The sequence below is a fragment of the Diceros bicornis genome, chromosome 37, assembly GCF_020826845.1.
Source record: "Diceros bicornis minor isolate mBicDic1 chromosome 37, mDicBic1.mat.cur, whole genome shotgun sequence".
NCBI classification, from domain to species: Eukaryota; Metazoa; Chordata; class Mammalia; order Perissodactyla; family Rhinocerotidae; genus Diceros; species Diceros bicornis.
Window position 1 is genome coordinate 27,437,871 of NC_080776.1, and position 17,651 is coordinate 27,455,521.

General features: G+C 62.5%; 1 protein-coding gene across 1 annotated transcript in view; it reads left to right on the plus strand.

Annotated features, from left to right (window-relative positions):
* The first annotated feature begins 853 nt into the window (after positions 1–853).
* GPC1 (glypican 1) overlaps positions 854–17,651 on the plus strand; it is a 31,671-nt gene continuing 14,873 nt past the window's right edge. The window contains exon 1 of the mRNA XM_058533331.1: positions 854–1,424. Coding sequence (XP_058389314.1) covers positions 1,259–1,424 — 166 coding nt within the window. The 5' untranslated portion in view covers positions 854–1,258. The remainder of the gene's footprint in view (positions 1,425–17,651) is intronic.

Below are 17,651 nucleotides of genomic sequence, written 5' to 3' on the forward strand. Positions count from 1 at the left end.
CCCCTGTCCCCACCCAGCTCTGCAGCTAAGGGCACTGCCACGGACCCCGCCTGGTGCTGGGCCAGCCTCACTCAGCAGGTCTCCTGGCATTTTCTCTCTCTGTCACTCTGTCACACCTCATCCCCCAGCAATCTGACGGGTTGTTGGCCCCGACCCCCATCCCTTCTCCAAGACGTCACCTGCTACAGATCGGCGCCCCAAGCCAATAGATATGCTTCTGCCCCATCACTTTTGTTTCCCCAGCATCCAAAGAATCACGTGGAGGGATCAAAAACAGGCCGACAATCTCCAACACCTTAGTGGGTCGTTGCCTCCACACAAGGCTGGGAGAGGGTGGGGTCTAGTTTCTTGGTTAGCTTCCCACGTACAGACCCAGACCCCCATTCTCCCCCATAAAGCCATCAGGTATGAGTTGGAGCCGTGGAAGAGGCGGATGAAAAGGGCGTGGGGGGCAAGGGGCTAGTAAAGAGGTGCGGGCGAAGAAGAAGGCGGCGAACCGAGGTGTGGGCGGCGGGCAGCCAGGACCGAAGCGCTGCGGGACCGGAGGCGCGAGGCGCGCTGCCAGGGTGCAAGAAGGCAGGGCCGGCGCAAGGGAGAAGGAGGATGGGAGGGATGCCGATTTCGGCTGGGGGCGGGGACGCCCGTGATAGGTGCACGGAAGGCGTGATGTCACGTCCGGCGGGGGAAGCCCTGCCTCAGCACCCGCGCCCCCGCCCCCACAGGTGGTGCCGCCGCCCCGGGCGCTGGGCGTAGGGGCCCGCCGTTGGGGACCCTGGCCGCGGCCCGCGCTCTCCCCGGCTCCCCCGCCTCTCTCGAGCAGCCGATAGATCCGCGCGAGACAGGTGGGCCCCCCAGTTCCCGGCGAGCAGGAGGAGCGCCCGGTGCGCCCCGGATCGCGTCCTCGCGCCGCGCCCCGCCCCGCCCAGTGCTCCCCTCCTCTCCCGCCCTGCGCGCCCCTCCCCTGCCCTCCCCTCCCCGCCCCTCTCCCCGGCTGCCGAGGGGCCGGGCCGGCGGCGGGGGAGGCGCCGAGCCCGGACTGCGCGCTCGCCCGCCGCGCTCTGGGCGGCCGGACCCAGCGGCCGGACCTCGCGCCCCGCGCCTCCGCCGCCGGCTTTTGTTGTCTCCGCCTCCTCGGCCTCCCGACCGCGAGCCGCACGCCGGGACCTTGGCTCTGCCCTTCGCGGGCGGGGGCTTCGCGGGCCCGGCTGGGATCTGAGAGAGGCGCGGGCGGGCGGCCGGGGGCGCCGCTGGCCCCACCATGGAGCTCCGGGCCCGAGGCTTGTGGCTGTTGTGCGCGGCCGCCGCGCTGACCGCTTGCGCCCGCGGGGACCCTGCCAGCAAGAGCCGGAGCTGCGGCGAAGTCCGCCAGATCTACGGGGCCAAGGGCTTCAGCCTGAGCGACGTGCCCCAGGCGGAGATCTCGGGTGAGTGAGGGCGCGGCGCCCCGGGGCCCCAACCCGGCTGGGCTGCGGGCCCCGGATCCCGGCGCGCCGGGTCTCCCCTGCGGCCCCTGCTCTCGCCTGGTCTGCCCCGCACGGCCCCTCGCCCCGGGGGCACGAATCCCACCGCCTGAGCCCGGCCGCCCGGGCTCCTAATGGCTCTCTGCTCCTCCACTCGTTTGCATCCCCTCGGGCCCTCGCCTCCGAGCTTCGCGCCGCCCTGCCTCCCCCAGGTCTCCTCCACTCTTCTCGGTCGCCCCCAGCCCCCAACTCGCACACGCGCCCCTTCCCCGTGGAGCTTTCCTCGCCGGGCTGTGGGCCGGGCGGTACCCTGCTCCGTGGCGAGCAAGGGACTCACGCTCAGCTGTGCGGGCCTCTCGGGGAGGCGCCTAGGGTCGGGCCCGGGGATTCCCGCGGGGTCCCCAGCAAGGCAGCCTAGGGGCCCCTGCGAGGCAGAGAGCAAGCTGTGCGCTTGGGGGGCGGGAAAGGCGCGACCTCTGCCATCTCGAGCGGGAATGCCGCTTGGCAGGGATTCCTGACGCCTGCGGGGAACTTGTGCTCGCCTGGTGCGCTCGCCCCGTCTGGCACTCTGGGTCGCTGTAGTCCAGCTGCAGGTGGTCGGTGCCTTGGATCCCGCCCAGGGGCCATGTCATTTCTTTGTAAGAGTGTGGATCCTCCCAGGCGGCCTCAGCCCTGCAGCTGCCGGCAGTCCCGCCACCCTCTCCCTGTAGGCCTGTGGGGACAGAAGTGTGTGTGAGCATGGGCAATGGAGCAGTGTCCTAAGGGCCTCCCGGACCCCCAGGCTTCATCCTTAAACTGCAGATGTGTTTGGAGCTGCACTGGGTCTGTGCGGGTTGACTGGGGCACAGGGAACAAGAGCAGGGCAGACCAGGCTCCTGCCCTGGGGGCTCCTGCCAAACAGAGGGGGGGCAGGCAAGTAACGGCCACACTCAGATGGTGACATGGGGACAGGGAATGACCAGGGCCACAGGAATTCTGGATGAGAGAAGAGAGCATCAGTGTGAGGGGCGGGCCCATGGCCCTCCTTGCTGGGGACTGGGAGAGGCAGCCAGACTGTGGCCCGCTCGCCCCCAGAGGCGCAAACACACAGAAGGCTGCCTTGTGAGATCCCTTGATACTCATCCTGAGGTTCTGGAGAAGACCCTCTCAAGTTCCCCAAGGCAGGCCTTCCTGTGCCTCCCCCTGCTTACGGGGCCCCTGCCATTGTTGGGGCTCCCTCCTGGGTGGGAGGTGGGTCGGGTTTGGTGGGCACACAAGCGCAAGCCCTCTGCAGAGTTTAGTTCATGCTCCACCACCACCTCTGCCCCTCCCCCTACAGGAACTTTTGCCAGAGCATCCCTGGCCTTCCCGCTGGATCCCTTCTCAGATCGTGGGTTCTCAGGGTGGCTGAGCAGCTGCCCCCACCCAGCTTGGATCTCGGGTGGAAGCTTTCCTCTCTGCCCCACAGCCCGCTTTTCCACGTCCATTCCGCCTCAGCCATGGTGCCCTTGGGGGCCATCCTAAACTTGCTCACATCCACAGGCCGAGTTAGGCCGAGAGACAGAGTGGCAGAGTTTGGGCAGCTGCCAAGGGCTAGGGGAGAGAGCTGCGCAAGCTGGAGAAGCTGAGGTGGGGCTAGGCTGGGGGCTGGGTCTCGGCCCCCTCTGGTTGGGGGATGCAGTGGGTTACAGCCCATGACAAGCAAAGTGCTTGGCTATCAGTGTGATGAGTGGGGGCGGGGTGCTGTCCGTCCAGCTGGGGGAGTATGGCCACGCAGCAGCTGTCCCAGCATCATGCTGGCCAGGGCTTCAGGCGCCGCCCTCCTCTGGGTCTGGAAAGCCGGAGACTGCACTCCGGGTAGGGTTACTGCCCTCCCTGCCAATGGCCCACGGCTCCTCCATCCCAGCACCGAGGGCTTCTCCAGGGCAGCTGCTCCCTCCGAACCCCCATGGCCGTACCCACCCCCCTCGCCCAAGAGCACGGAACTCTAAAGTGCCCTAGGGGCACAGGCGCTGAGGAGAGTGCCAGTGCCACGTGGGGCAAAGGAAGCAGGGTGACCTCCCAGGGCAGCCGCCAGCCAGCCAGCCAGCCGTGTCCCCTCCTGCTCCCTCTGTGTGACTAGTTCTGGCCTCTGCAGATCGGGCGCCCTCTGGTGGGCCTGCGGTGGCACGCTGCTCTTGGGGAGCCCTGCCGAAGGTCCCCTCTCCTGCAGGCCTGGCAGCCAGACTTCTCCACCATGGGGAACCCTAGGGGTGGACGCCTGTTGAGAATGCCCTGGCTCAGCTGGCCCAGGCCGGGTGGGGCAGACACCCAGTGCTTCCTAGTGGTTGGAAGGGAGGGAGGGCGGCCCTGGGTTTGCAGGTGGCCTTTCCAGCCTCTGCCTGAGGGAGCAGAAATGGCGGTGGGCTCGTAAGAGGGGACTGTCAGAGTGCATTGGTCTCCTGTTCATGACTTTGTGTGGCTTTTTGGGCAGCCTGGGTGACGAAGGTTGTCACCTCATTTTACAGGGGAGGAAGCAGGCCTGGGAGAGCAGCAGCGAGGGGAGGCCACCAGGTAGCCGTTCCTCAGGCAAGGAGCGCTGCACAGAAAGCAAGGGCCAGGAGCTGAACCACCGGGACCCTCTGCTGTGTGGGGAAATGCCCTGCCTCGTGCTGAATCACAGCCCCACCTGGCGGGCTTTCTCCTTCCACCTGCAAGGCTGCTTCTGGTCCCCAGAAGTTCCCTGAGCACCTGCCGGGCCTCCCTTCTGACCCTTTATTGATCTTGGGGACAGGGATCCCGTCTGTCTGTACACTTCTCTGTTGTAGCCACAGAACTTGGCCTGGCTCCCAGTGCCAAGCAGGTTCTCAGTGAACACTTGCTGGGGACCCACGAATGTCCTTCTTTATGCTGGGTTATGTAGGGTGGGCAGTGGGAAATGAGGGCCTGGGCAGAGGAGGAGGGGCCTGGAGGTCCAGCGGTGGGGGTTAGAGGTCAGAGGGGATATGGGACTGTCCGTGCGACCAGAACTGGCCAGCTGCTCCTCTACCCCAGGGGTCAGGTGTCATCAGTGTGCCATGGAGCCTGCACCGAGGACTACGCCTCAGGCCCGGCAGTGGAAATCTTTACTTCTCCATGCTGGCTCTGACCGCCTGGGTGGCGGGCACCCAGGGGAGGGTTCTCAGAGGGCCTGGGCCTCCCCCCCACTTCCTAGAAAGGGTTGTCCTGGCTGAGCCCAAGAGAACCCAGCCGTAGTCAGCGGGGCTCTCGCAAGCCACCTGGCACACAGCCCATCCCCAGACCAGAAGGTTCTGTGTCCCTTGTCCTATTCAGAAGGCAGAAGTCCCCATGTGTCTAACGTGGGTTCCCAAGGTGGTCGGTGGTCTCCGGCTGGGCCACTGCTTGGTCCTCCACCATTCCAGCTGAGGTTTCATCATCCCCATCATGAGGACAGGGCTTCCAGCGTGGGGGAGGGTCCCCCGGGGAGCCAAGATTCGACAGGGCCACCTGCCTGATGCAACAGCCTGGGCCCCTTGCTCAAGCCTCTGTGCCGGACGTGCTGCCGTGCTCCCCCAAGAGGCGAGACGTCCTCCCTGGGCCTGGGTTCAAATGCCGGCCCTGCTGTGTCGGCTTCCCACCCCACTTGGCCTCTCTGTGCCTCTGTTTCTTCACATGTGACAATGGGAATAGTCACGATCTCCCCCGAAGGTCGCCAGGAGGGAGAGCATGTGGGCAGCCTGCACCGCGTGGGCGGCCTCAGGCCATGTCCTCCCCCTTGGCCCCTTGGTCCCTTAGCCTCGGAGGCCTTCTGCAGAGGCATGAACCAGCCTCCATGTGACTCACTTCCCATTACTGTCTAGTTAATGTGTTGGATGAGGAGGGGTCTTTGTAGACCTGTTTCACAAATGAGTAAACCGAGGCCCAGAGAACCCACATAACTTTCTTCAGAGCCCGCGGCCCATGGGGAGCTCTGGGGACTAGAGCTAGTCTGCAGACCCCAAAGCCTGTGTCATTAACTGCTGTTCAGTCCCAGGGTCTGTGTTTTGTGGAAGCCTAGTGCCATCCCAGGCTGGAGGCCTGAACTGGGACCACGAGGCCCAGGCCCTGATGGGCCACCAGCTGCTGTCGGCTCTCTTGGCCCTGGGCTCCATTTCTTAGGCCGAGTTAGAGCTTCTCTTACCTCCCGACTCACGAAAAACCCCTGCTCTGGCCTCACTGTTTCCAGTCTTGCCCCGATCCATCCTGATAGTGCTGCACGGCGACTCGGCTTCCACGTAGCTGGGCCTCACCCTCTAACCAGGCCCCCGTTGCTAACCAGGCCCCCGTTGCCTGTACAGTGAAGGCCAGCTCTTCAGCGGGCTTTGGGGCCTGTCATTCCCACCCTGCTAAGGGCTGTTCCCAGGCCCCAGGGGCATGAATCAAGTGACCCCAGGGTGCACACAGAAGATGGCCCAGCTGTGTGCTGCTGGCCAGCCTAAGGAGCAGCCCCCAGCGTGTCCCCAGCACCATGCTGGGCCAAGTCCCCCAGGAGCTGAGGATACATGGCCTATCCAGGGGTTAGTAAGCCTAGGAGACAAGACAGGCCAGTCTGTTGGTAAGCTGGCTCCGTGCTGGTCCTAATGAGGAACAGTGTGAGCCACGGTTGAAAGGCTTGCAGGGCCGAGGAGGCCTCCCAGGAGAGGGACTGGGGATGTGCCAGCCGGGTGGCAGGCTGGGTTTGGAGTCAGGAGGAGAGTGCTGTGGGTGTGTCAGCCTAGCTGGTCCTGGACAGGGAGACAGGCAGGGAGAGGGGCTCCCCTGAGGCCACGTGGGAATCAAGTCGGGCCTGGGCCCACTGTCTGCTGTCCCCAGGCCTGGACATGCCCAGGCAGTGAGAGGTTGACCTTCTCTCCTGTAAGCCAGACCCTCCTCCCCAAGGCCTGGCTTGGTTAGGGTGATTTCAGACCAAGACTCAGGGCATGTGTCTGCCAGGAGGGCGTCGGGCCCTGCGGCCTGAGCCCAGCCCTGCCTGTTCCATGTCTCCTTGCCTGGCATCCGGTGCCAGCCCTGATCATGTCTAACTGCCAGCACAGCCCTGTGGGGTCAGGTCGTTGGCCGCATTGGGAGAGAAAACAGGCTCAGGAGGACGAGGGCTGCCCACCCTGGAGCCTGGCTCCTCACTGCCGCGCTGGCTGGCGGCCTTTCTTGGCGGCGGCGTCTGTCTAGGGACAGGCCTAGGCAGGTGCCCCGAGCTGCCAGAAGTCTCCTGGGGGTGGGGGATGCTGCCGTCCTTCTCCCTCCGTCTGCTCTAGGCCCCACCCCACCCCAGGCTGCCTTCCCAGGTGGGAGCACATGGCAGCCAGGTGTGAGGTGAGGGCTGGCCTGTCCCCCGACACTATGGCCTCTGCACTGGGGGAGAGCCAGGTGTCCAGCCTCCTCAGCTATTCTCGGCCAGGCTGTGGCTCCCAGGGAAGCTCTGAATGTGAGAGCCCTGCTCTCTGGGTAGAAATCCTGGAACCCTGGGTGGGTTTAGGAGCCCCTGGGGGAGCCAGGCCAGCCTCCTCGCATCCGCTCATCTGCCCATCTTCCACCGGCTTCTGGCTGGCTCACCTTCCTGACACACGCACCTCTCCCACCAGGCAGGTCCTCCCCCTCCCCACCCACAGCACACGCCTGGCACCGTGCTCCCTCAGGGGCTTGGCCCTGATGCCCAGCTTCCCCGGGCATCCCCAACACACCTACAGTCCGGGGCTCTCCCTGCTCCCCGGGGTGCTCCCCAAGTCTGGGCAGGCCTCTGCTGTGTTCACTGCAGTAAATATTCCAAGCACCTCCCGTGTGCCAGGCCTGGGCTGGGTGCCGGGGGTCAGGAGAGTATCAGCTTCCCAGGGCTGCCGTAACAAATACCACAGGCTGGGCGGCTCACACAGCAGAAGTTGACTGTCTCACGGTTCAGAGGCTGGGAGTGCGAGGTCAAGGTGTCGGCCGGGCTGGTTCCTCCTGAGGCCGCGAGGGGAGAAGCTGTTCCAGGCCTCTCCCTGCTTCATGGCGGTTGCTGGCGATCCTTGGCGTATCTTGGCGTGGAGGTCTCGGGCTTCGTCTTCACATAGCCTTCTCCCTGTGTTCTTCACATAGCCTTCTCCCTGTGTATGCATCTGCCTCTGTACTTCACCCTGGAAAAAGAAGGACACCAGTCCTGTCAAATTAGGGGCCCCCCCAACTCCCATGTGACCTCATCTTAACCAGTTACATCTGCAAAGACCCCATCCTCAAATGAGGCTACCTTCTGAGGGCCTGGGGGTTAGGACTCCAGCACGTGAACTGGCAGGACGCGGTGCAGCCCACGGCAGGGGACAGCCCCTCACGCCTGCCCCTCGCTCTCCTGCGCTTCCCGCCCAGCGGGCGGAGATCCCGGGCTCCGTGTATTTCGTGATGGCAGCTCCTCAGGACAGGGCCGTGCCTCCTTGAGTCTGCCACAGGCTTGGCCCAGCGCAGACATTCACCCAGGCCCTGATGACCTGGGGGGGTCAGACCATCCCCTGGCCGGCTCCTCACCCCTCCCACCCACAAGCTTCTCAAGACACAGCCCTGTCTCGGCAGGCTCGGGGACCTCACCTCCAAGCCCTGTGCTGCCACCCGGTCCTTGACCAGTCCCAGCCCTCTGTGAGTGGGAGGGTCCCAGGGTGGGCAGTGAGGGGCCTGCCTTAAGATCCTCATGGGAGTTGGGGGCACCTGGCTGGGACAGTCGTGACTCAGTGGTACCAGTGTGCCTTGGATAGGCTCAGCGTCCCCACCTGCGAGTGGGAGGGCCTCTAAGCAGGGCCACAGCGTGCAGGCAGGTGCTGGGCCCCTAAGTGGACTTCTGGAGGAGGCAGCCAGTAGCACGGGAGTTTGGAGGGTTTGGAGAGAGATGGGAGGCAGGCAGCAGCACAGGGCCTGGGTGGCAGCTGTCCCCTGGCATGGTGGCCCAGCTGAGGAGGTTTGCTGCTCATTTGTGCTAAATGCTCCCTGGGTTCTTGAGGCTTGGCTGGGTGACAGGGCAGCCCCGGGGGGCTCCATCAATCCTGCTCCTTTGCTATCTGCCTTGACCTCAGCCCCTCAGGGGCCCAGAACCCTCCCCACTGCCCCTGCTGCGTCTGAGAGGAGGAGAGTTGGCTTGGGCTCTGGCAGAGGAGGGGACCAGGCCATTTGCAGACTGTCCCGAGGCCCGGGCTGGAGGGTGAGAAGCAGATAGGAAACTAGAGACCAGCGCTGAGGGACTGGTGCGTGGTGAGGACCAGCCCGGCAGCACCGCAAGGCAGGCCTCCCATGACCAACAGGGTCTGTGGTGTGAGTGAGCCCCAGGGCCTGGACAGTGCACAGGACAGCTACTGCAGGGCCTGGGGCTGAGGAGACGACCTGGGCTGGAGCTGGCCAGTAAAGGGAGGCCCAGCTCTGGGCCCCGGCCTCCCCTGCCCCTCCTTCCCACCTGCCAAGGTGCCCCCAGAGCCTATCAGGGCCTCAGCTCCAGGCCCTGCCTCCTGCAGCCATGCCCTGACCTCCGCCGGCCCATTACCTGGGGGTCTCTTCTGGACTCCCAGAGCAGGCAGGGCCAGGGGGTATCTTCAGGGCAGGCTGGGTACCATCTCGTATGACCACTTAGTGTGCAGATGGGGAAGCCGAGTCCCAGGAGGGGGTCCCCAGGGCTCAGAGTCCTGTTCCTTGAGTGGCTTCTCCCCCATCACCTCACTGCCTCAGGCCAGGCCCTGTCACCTGCTGGCTGAGTGAGTCACTCCTGCCCTGGCCTAGACTGGCCACGGGTGTCTGGTGTGGGCACGAGGTGGTGGTGCTGCCAGCTAAAAGGGATGCCCCAGGGAGGAGCAGGTAGGGGGGTGAGGCCACGTGAGCCTGCCTTATTAGGGTAGTGGGGGGACGTCCACGTCGCCTGGTCGCATAGGCGATGGGTATGTGGTCCAGAGTGCAAGGGTGGGGTCAGCCAGAGGACAGAGAGCCGGGGGTCAAAGCCCCAAAGCATAGGCCACAGAGCACCCCACAGGTGCCGGGAGAGATGGCTCTGGAAGGCCCCAGAGGACTGAGGGGTCCCCAGGCTGGGGAGTGGAGGAGCCCCGGGAGGGGCTGGGGAGGGCCCAGGAGAAAGGCGGGGCCTGGGAACCTGCAGGCCCCAGTGAGGCCCTTGTGACGCCCGCGTGAGGAAGGGCTGGCCAGTGGCTGGCAGAACAGAAGATCAGGCTGAGCTCAGCTCCAGCCCAGGCTTGGCTGGCCAGCCACCCCCTGGAAGGCCTCCTCAGGTCAGAGCGGGTCCTGCTGATGGGCACCAAACGCCTGAGCCCAGCTGCCATGCCTCCTTATGAGAGACAAGGAAGGGTCACTCAGGCTGGGAAGCATGAGCCCCTCATCCTTCCGTTCATTCATTCATTCATTCATCTGCTATGTGCTCACCCCTCTGCTAGTTTCTGGGACACAGAGATCAAAAGCCGTGGTCCCCAACCCCCAGAAGGTCAGGGTATGATGAGAAAGTCAGTTGGGGCTGCCAGCCCCTCCCAAACCCAGCCATCCAGGGCCCGGCAGGCACTATGTCCTAAGCCTCGTTTGGGACCCAGCCGGTCAACCCTCAGACTGTGGACTTGGCTGCAGTGCCATCAACACCTTGAGGGACAAGCTGGCATATCTCCCTCCCAGGCAGGCACTGGGCCCTAGGCAGTGCACCTGGCAGTGACCCTGGCCCCGAGCCTCCCTGGTAGGGACGTTTCCTGGGCTCACCGTCAGTGCTGGAATCGGTGGTGGTCTGTGGCCTGTGCACACCTTCAGACCACATCCCCAACACTGAGGACCTCTGTCTGAGACCGTGGGTGGCCGTCCAGCCCATCCCTATATCTGAGCACGTCCTTGGCGCCTGGGGCCACCTGTGGCCATCTGGGCCCCTGTGGTGAACTGTGTGTGACATCCGAGTGCATCCTTAAGCATCTGGGGCCCTGAGTGCCCATCCCTGACTCTGGGGGCTTCAGGGAGTACATCCCACCCACCTGTGACCACCTCCAGGCCCTGGGGAGAAGATGATGCCACCCGATGCCAGGGTTGGCTCAGGTGTTCACTTGCATGTCCCATTGTCCTGGAGCGCAGGACACACTGGACAAACAGAGGTTTTTTAAAGGGATGAGGCTCTTAAATGATTCAGCCTCACCATCCCTGGCCCCCTCCCCCGGCCTGGTAGGGGCTGCTTACAGGACACCCCAGGCATCTTGGCGTCCTCCCTTGGAGGGACCTAACACCGGGGACTGGTGTCTCCTCGTCACTGTGTATTTGCGGAGTTGGAGGACATTGCAGGGCCGCCGCAACTCAAGACACACAGCTAAAGCCTCCTTCCTGGGATGTGGTTGTCACAGTGATTTAGGGGTGGAGTCAGGGAGGCCAGGGACCCTGTGCAGTGCAGGACACTCCTGAGCAGCTAGGAAGTGCCTTCTGGAAATGCCACCCACTCCCCATTAGGAGCACTTGAACCAAAGCCCTAGGCAGGATGGAATCGGCCGAGGGAGCACGGGGGAGAGGGCACCTCTCTGCTTTGGGGCTAGGACAGCCTTGCAGGGGTGAGTGGTGGAATCGGCTCTAGAAGGATGGACAAACTGTGGTGGACAGACATGGTGTGAAGGCAGGTCATTCAAGGCTGGGGTTCTTAACCGGGGTGTGCAGGAGAGGCCCAGGGATAGTTTCATGAACTTGGCTAAGAAAGAAATTAGATCTCCGTTTTTGCTGACCTGTAACCAAAATATAGTATTTCGCGTGACTATGGACAAGGCAACAATGGTATTCCAGTACCTGGGACTTGGTCGCCAATAGAAACTGCTGACATTTTCACGTCCCTTTACATTTGTAGCAGAAACACCGCTGACATTCATCACAACTTTGAGATCCTGGGAGGTGTTAGAGCTGCTGCCGGGTCTTGCAAAACCTGTTCGTAGGAAAGCATGTGTGGCACAGCCCACGTTTGTTTTATAACATTCTGATAGCTATTGCATTGCACCTGGTTTCCTTTGTGAGCCTCTGCATAGTTTTTCACTTCATAAACATTGTCCTGAGAAGGGGTCTTCAGGCTTTAGCAGACGGCAGGTGGGCAAGGGCGCAGAGAAGAGAAGGCGCTCTGGGCAGCTAGTGGGAAGCCTGGTGGAGGGAGCCTGGATGTGTGCACTCAGCAGAGCCTGCGGGGGATGGGAGCCAGGGCCAGGAGGTGGGAGCAGGGGGGTGTCCAGGCACCTGGGGCTGAGCGAGAGCCTAGCCAGCTGCCTGCAAGGGGGGGTGATGGGGACACTGAATGTTCACAGTCTCTCTGAATCCCTCAGTAGCTGTTCCTTGAGCTCCTACTGTGTGTCAGGTGCTGTTCTCGGTGCTGAAATACAGCCATAAATGATGCTCTTGGTGCAGGAACAGGATGAGTATCAGGTCTCACATGAGCTGTGGCTTTGCTGGCCACAGTGACCATGTGTTACTTTTGTAAGTTAAAAGTAAGAGAAATAACATATGTGAACGTAGACATGCACGTGGGGTTCGCAGTCACACGACCGTAGAGCAAAGACCCCTCCCTGTCTGGGACGGACTAGGGTGCTACACGCTGCTCAGCCACTCTTGCTGTGAGCATGACCTTCTCACCCTGTCCTCAGTGGGGACCTCAGATGCTTGCATGGCCACACTCCACGCCCAGCCTCTACTTTGTCTGACATTTAGAGTTTCCAGCCTGAGGCCAAGGGTCCTGGAGCATTTCAGGACTAGAGAAGGAGCAAGAGGAGACCTGTCAGTTCAGAAAGTCGGGAGGGCTGGGCACAGAGAGGGAGGACCTGGAGGGCTGCTCTGAGGAGGTGGCATCTGAGCTGAAGGAAGGAGGGAGGGGCACATTGACCCCGGGGCTGAGACGAAGGCAACCAGCTGAGCTAATGGGCAAGGCCACACCGCTGGCCCAGGGCCAGCGTCCCTTGAATCCAGTGACTATTCCTCATGGCCATCGTCTTAGGAAGAGACAGGGACCGAAAGGAAGCCAAAACCTGGTTTGCTGGACCCGGCCAGCCTGCCGGGGTTCACGTGCCGGCTCCGCATTCACTCGCTATGTGACCTTGGGCCAGTTACTGAACCTCTCCCTGCCTCAGTGTCATTTTCTGTAAAATGGGGATGGTGGCATTGCACCCAGCTGGGCCAAGGAGCCATGGCTGGGGATCAGAGAGATCCAGGCTGGAGGGGAGGGCCTCTGCCCTTCATCACCCACCACTCAGCTGGCCCTGGTCCTGGGAAGTTGAGAATTGCAGGAAGAGTCGGCTGCAGGCCTCTCCTGGAGGGGCAGCCTACAATGAGGGAGTACTCCCCCAGCACAGGGCCGTGCCGCCAGCCAGGGGGGGCTCTCGGGGTGGCCTTGAAGGGTGGCAGCTAGTTTTCAGAAGAGGGCCGCAGGCCTCGCAGAGAGGTCAGAGGGGAACGGCATTAGGCAACAGGTCTGAGACATTGAGCAAGTCACGTAACCTCTCCCAGCCTCAGTCTTCCCATCTGTAAGATGGAGATAATTGTGTCTTCCTATTCGTTGAGATCGTGAGGTCCATCATTCTCCGAGGAGGCTGAGGCCTGTGGGAAGGCAAAGTGCCCTCTGACACTCCCCATGCCCGCCTGCTGCCGGCCTGGGCAGGGTCTGAGGACCCCAGCCAGGGAGCCCTGGGGACACGTATGCATGTATGCATGCCCTGTGTGACGGGGTGTTGCAGGTGGGGAGCCTGTGTGACGTCAGTCAGGGTTCCCACACCACACCAAGGGCCACCGGCTGTGGCAGAGAAAACCATAGGGCACCCAGTCAAATTGGTATTTCAGATAGCGAATAATTTTGTAATGTAACCATGTCCTGAATATTTTAATTTTAAATAAACAACAAGTAAGATTTTAGTCTAAGTATGCCCCACATGTTTAGTATAAATATATCCCAAATATTTGAGGGGGAGGGTGTTTTTTGAGGGGGAGACTTTTTTTGATGGTAAAAGATGCATAGTAAAATTTACCATTTTAACCATCTTTAAGTGTATGGTTTAGTGGCATTAAGTACATTCACATTGTTGTGCAACCATCACCACCATCCATCTCCAGAATGTTTTCATCTTCCCAAACTGAAACTCTGTCCCCATTAAACACTAACTTCCTAGCCCCTCCCCCAGCCCCTGGCACCCACCCTTCTACTTTCCATCTCTGTGGATTTGACGACTCTGGGTACCTCATTTAAGTGGAATCATAACAGTATTTGTCGTTTTAAGTCTGGCGTCTTTCACTGAGCATGATGTGTTCAAGGTTCATCCTGGTTGTGTAGTGTGTGTCAGGGCTGCGTAGTATTCCGTCACGTGGATATGTCACATTCATTTATCCATTCATCCATCAGTGGACACTTGGTTGTTTCCGCCCTTTGGCTATTATGAATAATGCTGCTATGAATAGGGGTGTACAAGATTCTGTTCAAGTCTCTGATTTCAATTCTTTTGGGCCAGATACTTTTAAACTAAAAAATAATGCATTGTTTATCTGAAATTCACATTTGGCTGTGTCCTATACTGTATCTGCTACCCCCACCAATTGTGCCTGCAAGGCTGGGCTCGGGCTCCCTGCTCAGCACCCACACACCTGCGAGCTGGGTGTGTGCTGGAGGCAGAGGTGCTGCCTGGGCCGCTGTGCTGAGTCAGTGGCCCACCCGGTGAGACCATCCTGCTGGAGACTGCCCAGACCTCTCCGGGCAGCAGGTGGGCCATCTGCAGCGTGTCTGCTCCTGCTTCAGCCTCCGCCCTCCGCTCAGGAATTCCCCTGGGACTGGAATTAAGGGAGGTCTTGCAGTGGGAGAGGTGGGGGAAGCCAGGCCAGGATTGTTGGGCTGTACTGGGCCCCGTGTCCGTGCAGCCACTCCAAGCTGAGTGACCTCGGGCATGTCACTTTAGCTCCCTGCGTCGGCTCCATCAGCGGTAGAATGGGCAAGAGGAGCTGTTCTGAAGATTAAATGATTCGAAAACCCAGAAAGGGCTGAGACCCTTACATAGCACATAGCAAGTGCTCCATCTCTTCGGGGAGATGGCTGGCACCTCTGTAAGAACAAGGGAGACCTTGTGGGGTGTCTGGCTGTCGTGCTGCCTCTGGGGAGGGGTCGAGTCAGGAAAGTGCTGGCTTCCCAGAGGAAGGGGAGGTCTGAGACGTGGCTCTGGGGCCACAATGGTGTTAAGCGTTGTTTCTGTGAGTGCCAACACTGGACAAAGATTCTCTCTGTACAATTTCTTTATACAGTTGTTTACCCAGCACCAGGTCTGCCTGGGTGCTGGGCGGAGAGGCGAGAGAAGGGAAGTGGAGGCTCCCCCCGGCAGGCAGAGCGGCTCTCCTCCCCCAGGGAGGGTTGCCGATTGGGACCCCGGGGAAGGCCTCTGGGGAGGGCTGCCTGTGCTCAGGGAGGTCAGAAGCTGGGCAGGTGCTTTGGCCCAGAGGGACCTGGGAAGGCTTCCTCAAGGAAGAGGTGAGTGGGCCTTGAAAGAGGGCAGAGCAAGGGAGAGGGCATGTGAGATGCGAGGGGTTAGTGGAAGAAGCAAGTCACAAGCCGGATGGCAGTGACAAGGGGCTGGGATGCCAGGCAGGGGGCGACCATGACCTTGGTGATGACTGCCTGGCTTTGAGGAAGTGGCTGGTTCAGAGTGAGCAGCAAAGCCCCTTTGCTCCTGCCCATTCGTCTGTTCAGTCCCCAGTATTTATGGAGCCTGTGCCAGGTATGGGCCTGCCTCCATGGCATCCTAGGGTCTGCTCTGTGTTCTGGCCCAGCTGAGAGCCTGTGCCGTCTCTGCCCGTTTGGCATTCACAAAGTGGATGGACGGGTCTACGTTATGCCTTTTGGGGGAACACAGCTGAGAGGGTCCCTGAGCTGTAGCATCCTCTTCTGCAATTCCAGGATGTCCCCTGTGGACACGGCAGAGGGGGCGGCTCCAGTCCATCTCCTGGGCCTCCCGAGCTGACCCCCGCGCCCCAGGGGTAGGCGGGCGGGCAAGCTAGATTGGAGAGCCGTGCAGAGCCCCAGGAAGTTCCACTCACCCACCAACCTCCATCCCCCGCTGCCAGGCCACTGTCAGGGAGAGGCATGTGACCGCGTCCCAGTGAGTGCCCTCTGCAGCTTGGCTTGGGCGGAGGACCAGAAAGCAGGGCTGAGCCTACTTCTGGGGAGCACCTAACCGCCAGGCCCCGAGAGGAGCCCCTCACCCCACAGCCAAGACTTGGAGTCCCAGCTGATGCAAAGCCTTTGACCCTGCTTGACTTGTGAGCCATGAACCCTGGAGCAGCCATCAGGGAGCCACTTGGAGGGGGCCTGGCGTCAGCCAGAGCTGTGACCAGGCCCACATCCTATGGGGCCCACCACCCGGCCAAGATACCCCCAAACCTGGTGCCCCCTGGCAGGGTGGCCTGCCCAGGCGGTCCCCAAGCAGAAACCAGGCAGCACAGAGAGCAGCCTTCTGAGTTACCTGATGAAACCCCTTCTTCAGGGTTTCAGGCCACACAAGGGTGTGGCCACCCTTGGCAAGGGCACTTGGCTCAACAGTTGCCTGTCCAGCAGGCCCCTCTCTGTGTCCCCATGTGCAGGCTGGCCGAGGGGGACACGGGACCGCTGCACTGAGGGGAGGCTGGCCTGAGTGGGTGAGCCTGTGTTTTTCTCCAGTGGGGCTGGTAGGCACAGTGAAGGTGAGAGGCGGACAGGGGCTGCAGGGAGTGGAGGGTATTGGTGAGAGCCATCCATGATGTCCTAGGACGGAGGGAGGGGCACAGGTGTGGAAGAGGAGGTGAGGGCTGGGCCAGAGGAGGGTCTGGCCAGGTGGAGTTTGGTATTTCCTAGGGAAAGCAGATCTGGAGGTTAGGATGGAGGCCCAGGTCACTGAGGTGAGAGACTAGGGGGCTGGAGCGGGCAGGTGGAGGATTCGGGGTCACTGATGGCCTTTAAGTGCCCAGACAGCAGTGGGGATCTGGTCCTGGTCAGCAGGAGAGGGGACTCCCAGGTGGTGGGCTGCCAGTCTCTGACGGGGAAGAAACCTGACACCCGCCCCATCACCATCCCGGAATGGGCCCTGGCTCCCCTGAGCACCCAGCCCCCGACCTGCGCCAGCTGTGCTGCAGGGGGAGGGCGGAGGAGGGCCTGTACTCGCCCGCGGAGATGGGGAGCAGCACCCGCAGGGCAGGGCGGGAGGGGTCTGGCCGCGGGGGTGGGCACCCCGGGGCCCCGGGAAGCGAGGGGCCTGTGGGCCGCTGTCCCGCAGGCGGCGGGAGGGGGCGCGGGGCGGCCGCCGGGGTTTCCTGGGAGACGGGGGCGGTGCCGAGCGCGGCGGGGCGGGGACTGCGGGAGGAGGCGCGTCCTTCGCTGTGCGCGCCAGTGCGGCTGCGGTGCTGCCCCGCGCGGTGGCCGCAGAGTCCTTTGCGCGCCTGCCCTGTCCTGCCTCGGCTCCTCTCCCTCTCGCCTCCTCCAAGCCCTTGCAGCCTGGTCCTGCTCCTCCGCCTTTCCCCTGCCGGACCCCTAAACCCCCTCGCACACGCACCCGGAGTCGCGCGGGCCGCCCGGAGCGTCACCGCCGCCACCACCGCAGCTGGGGACGCCGCCGCTGGAGCTGCCGTCGCCGCCGCGAACGGGTTTCGGGCCACGGCCGGCTGGCGTCCGCGGAGCTGGGATCCAAGCTGGGCGGCCCGCCGGGTCCCCAGCCCGCCGTCTGCCCCGTAGCCGTCTCCATCTCCTCAGTCCCACCGCATCCCCATCCCCTGGCGTGCCACCCGCACCTGCACCTCCTCCTCCTTGTCATCTTCATCTCCACCCCGGTCGTCCCCGACACCACCGCCTCATCCCTCTTTGAGTCCCTCTACCCCACTTTCATCCCACCTCTAGCCCATCTTTGCCCTCGTGCGCGTCCGCATCAATCTCTCCACCCCCTTCGCATCATGAGCCCCATCGCCAGTCTCCATGTCCCCCGCACCGATCTCCCCATTCTCACCGCACGCCATCACCTACCCTCCTCTCCTCCCCATCAGTTCCCCACCTTCACCCCATCCCCATGGCCCTCTCAGCTGTATCCCCGCAGCGTCCCCGTCACCCCTCCCCACCCCATCCCTTCCTCTGCTCCCCCATCGCCTGCCGCAGCCCCCTTCCTGCAGCTAAGCCCCCCTTCCTCTTCCGTCAGACCCATCCCCCTCTGCTTCGCTTGCCGCAGCCCCTGCGAGCCCCCCTCCCGCCACTTCATCCCCGTG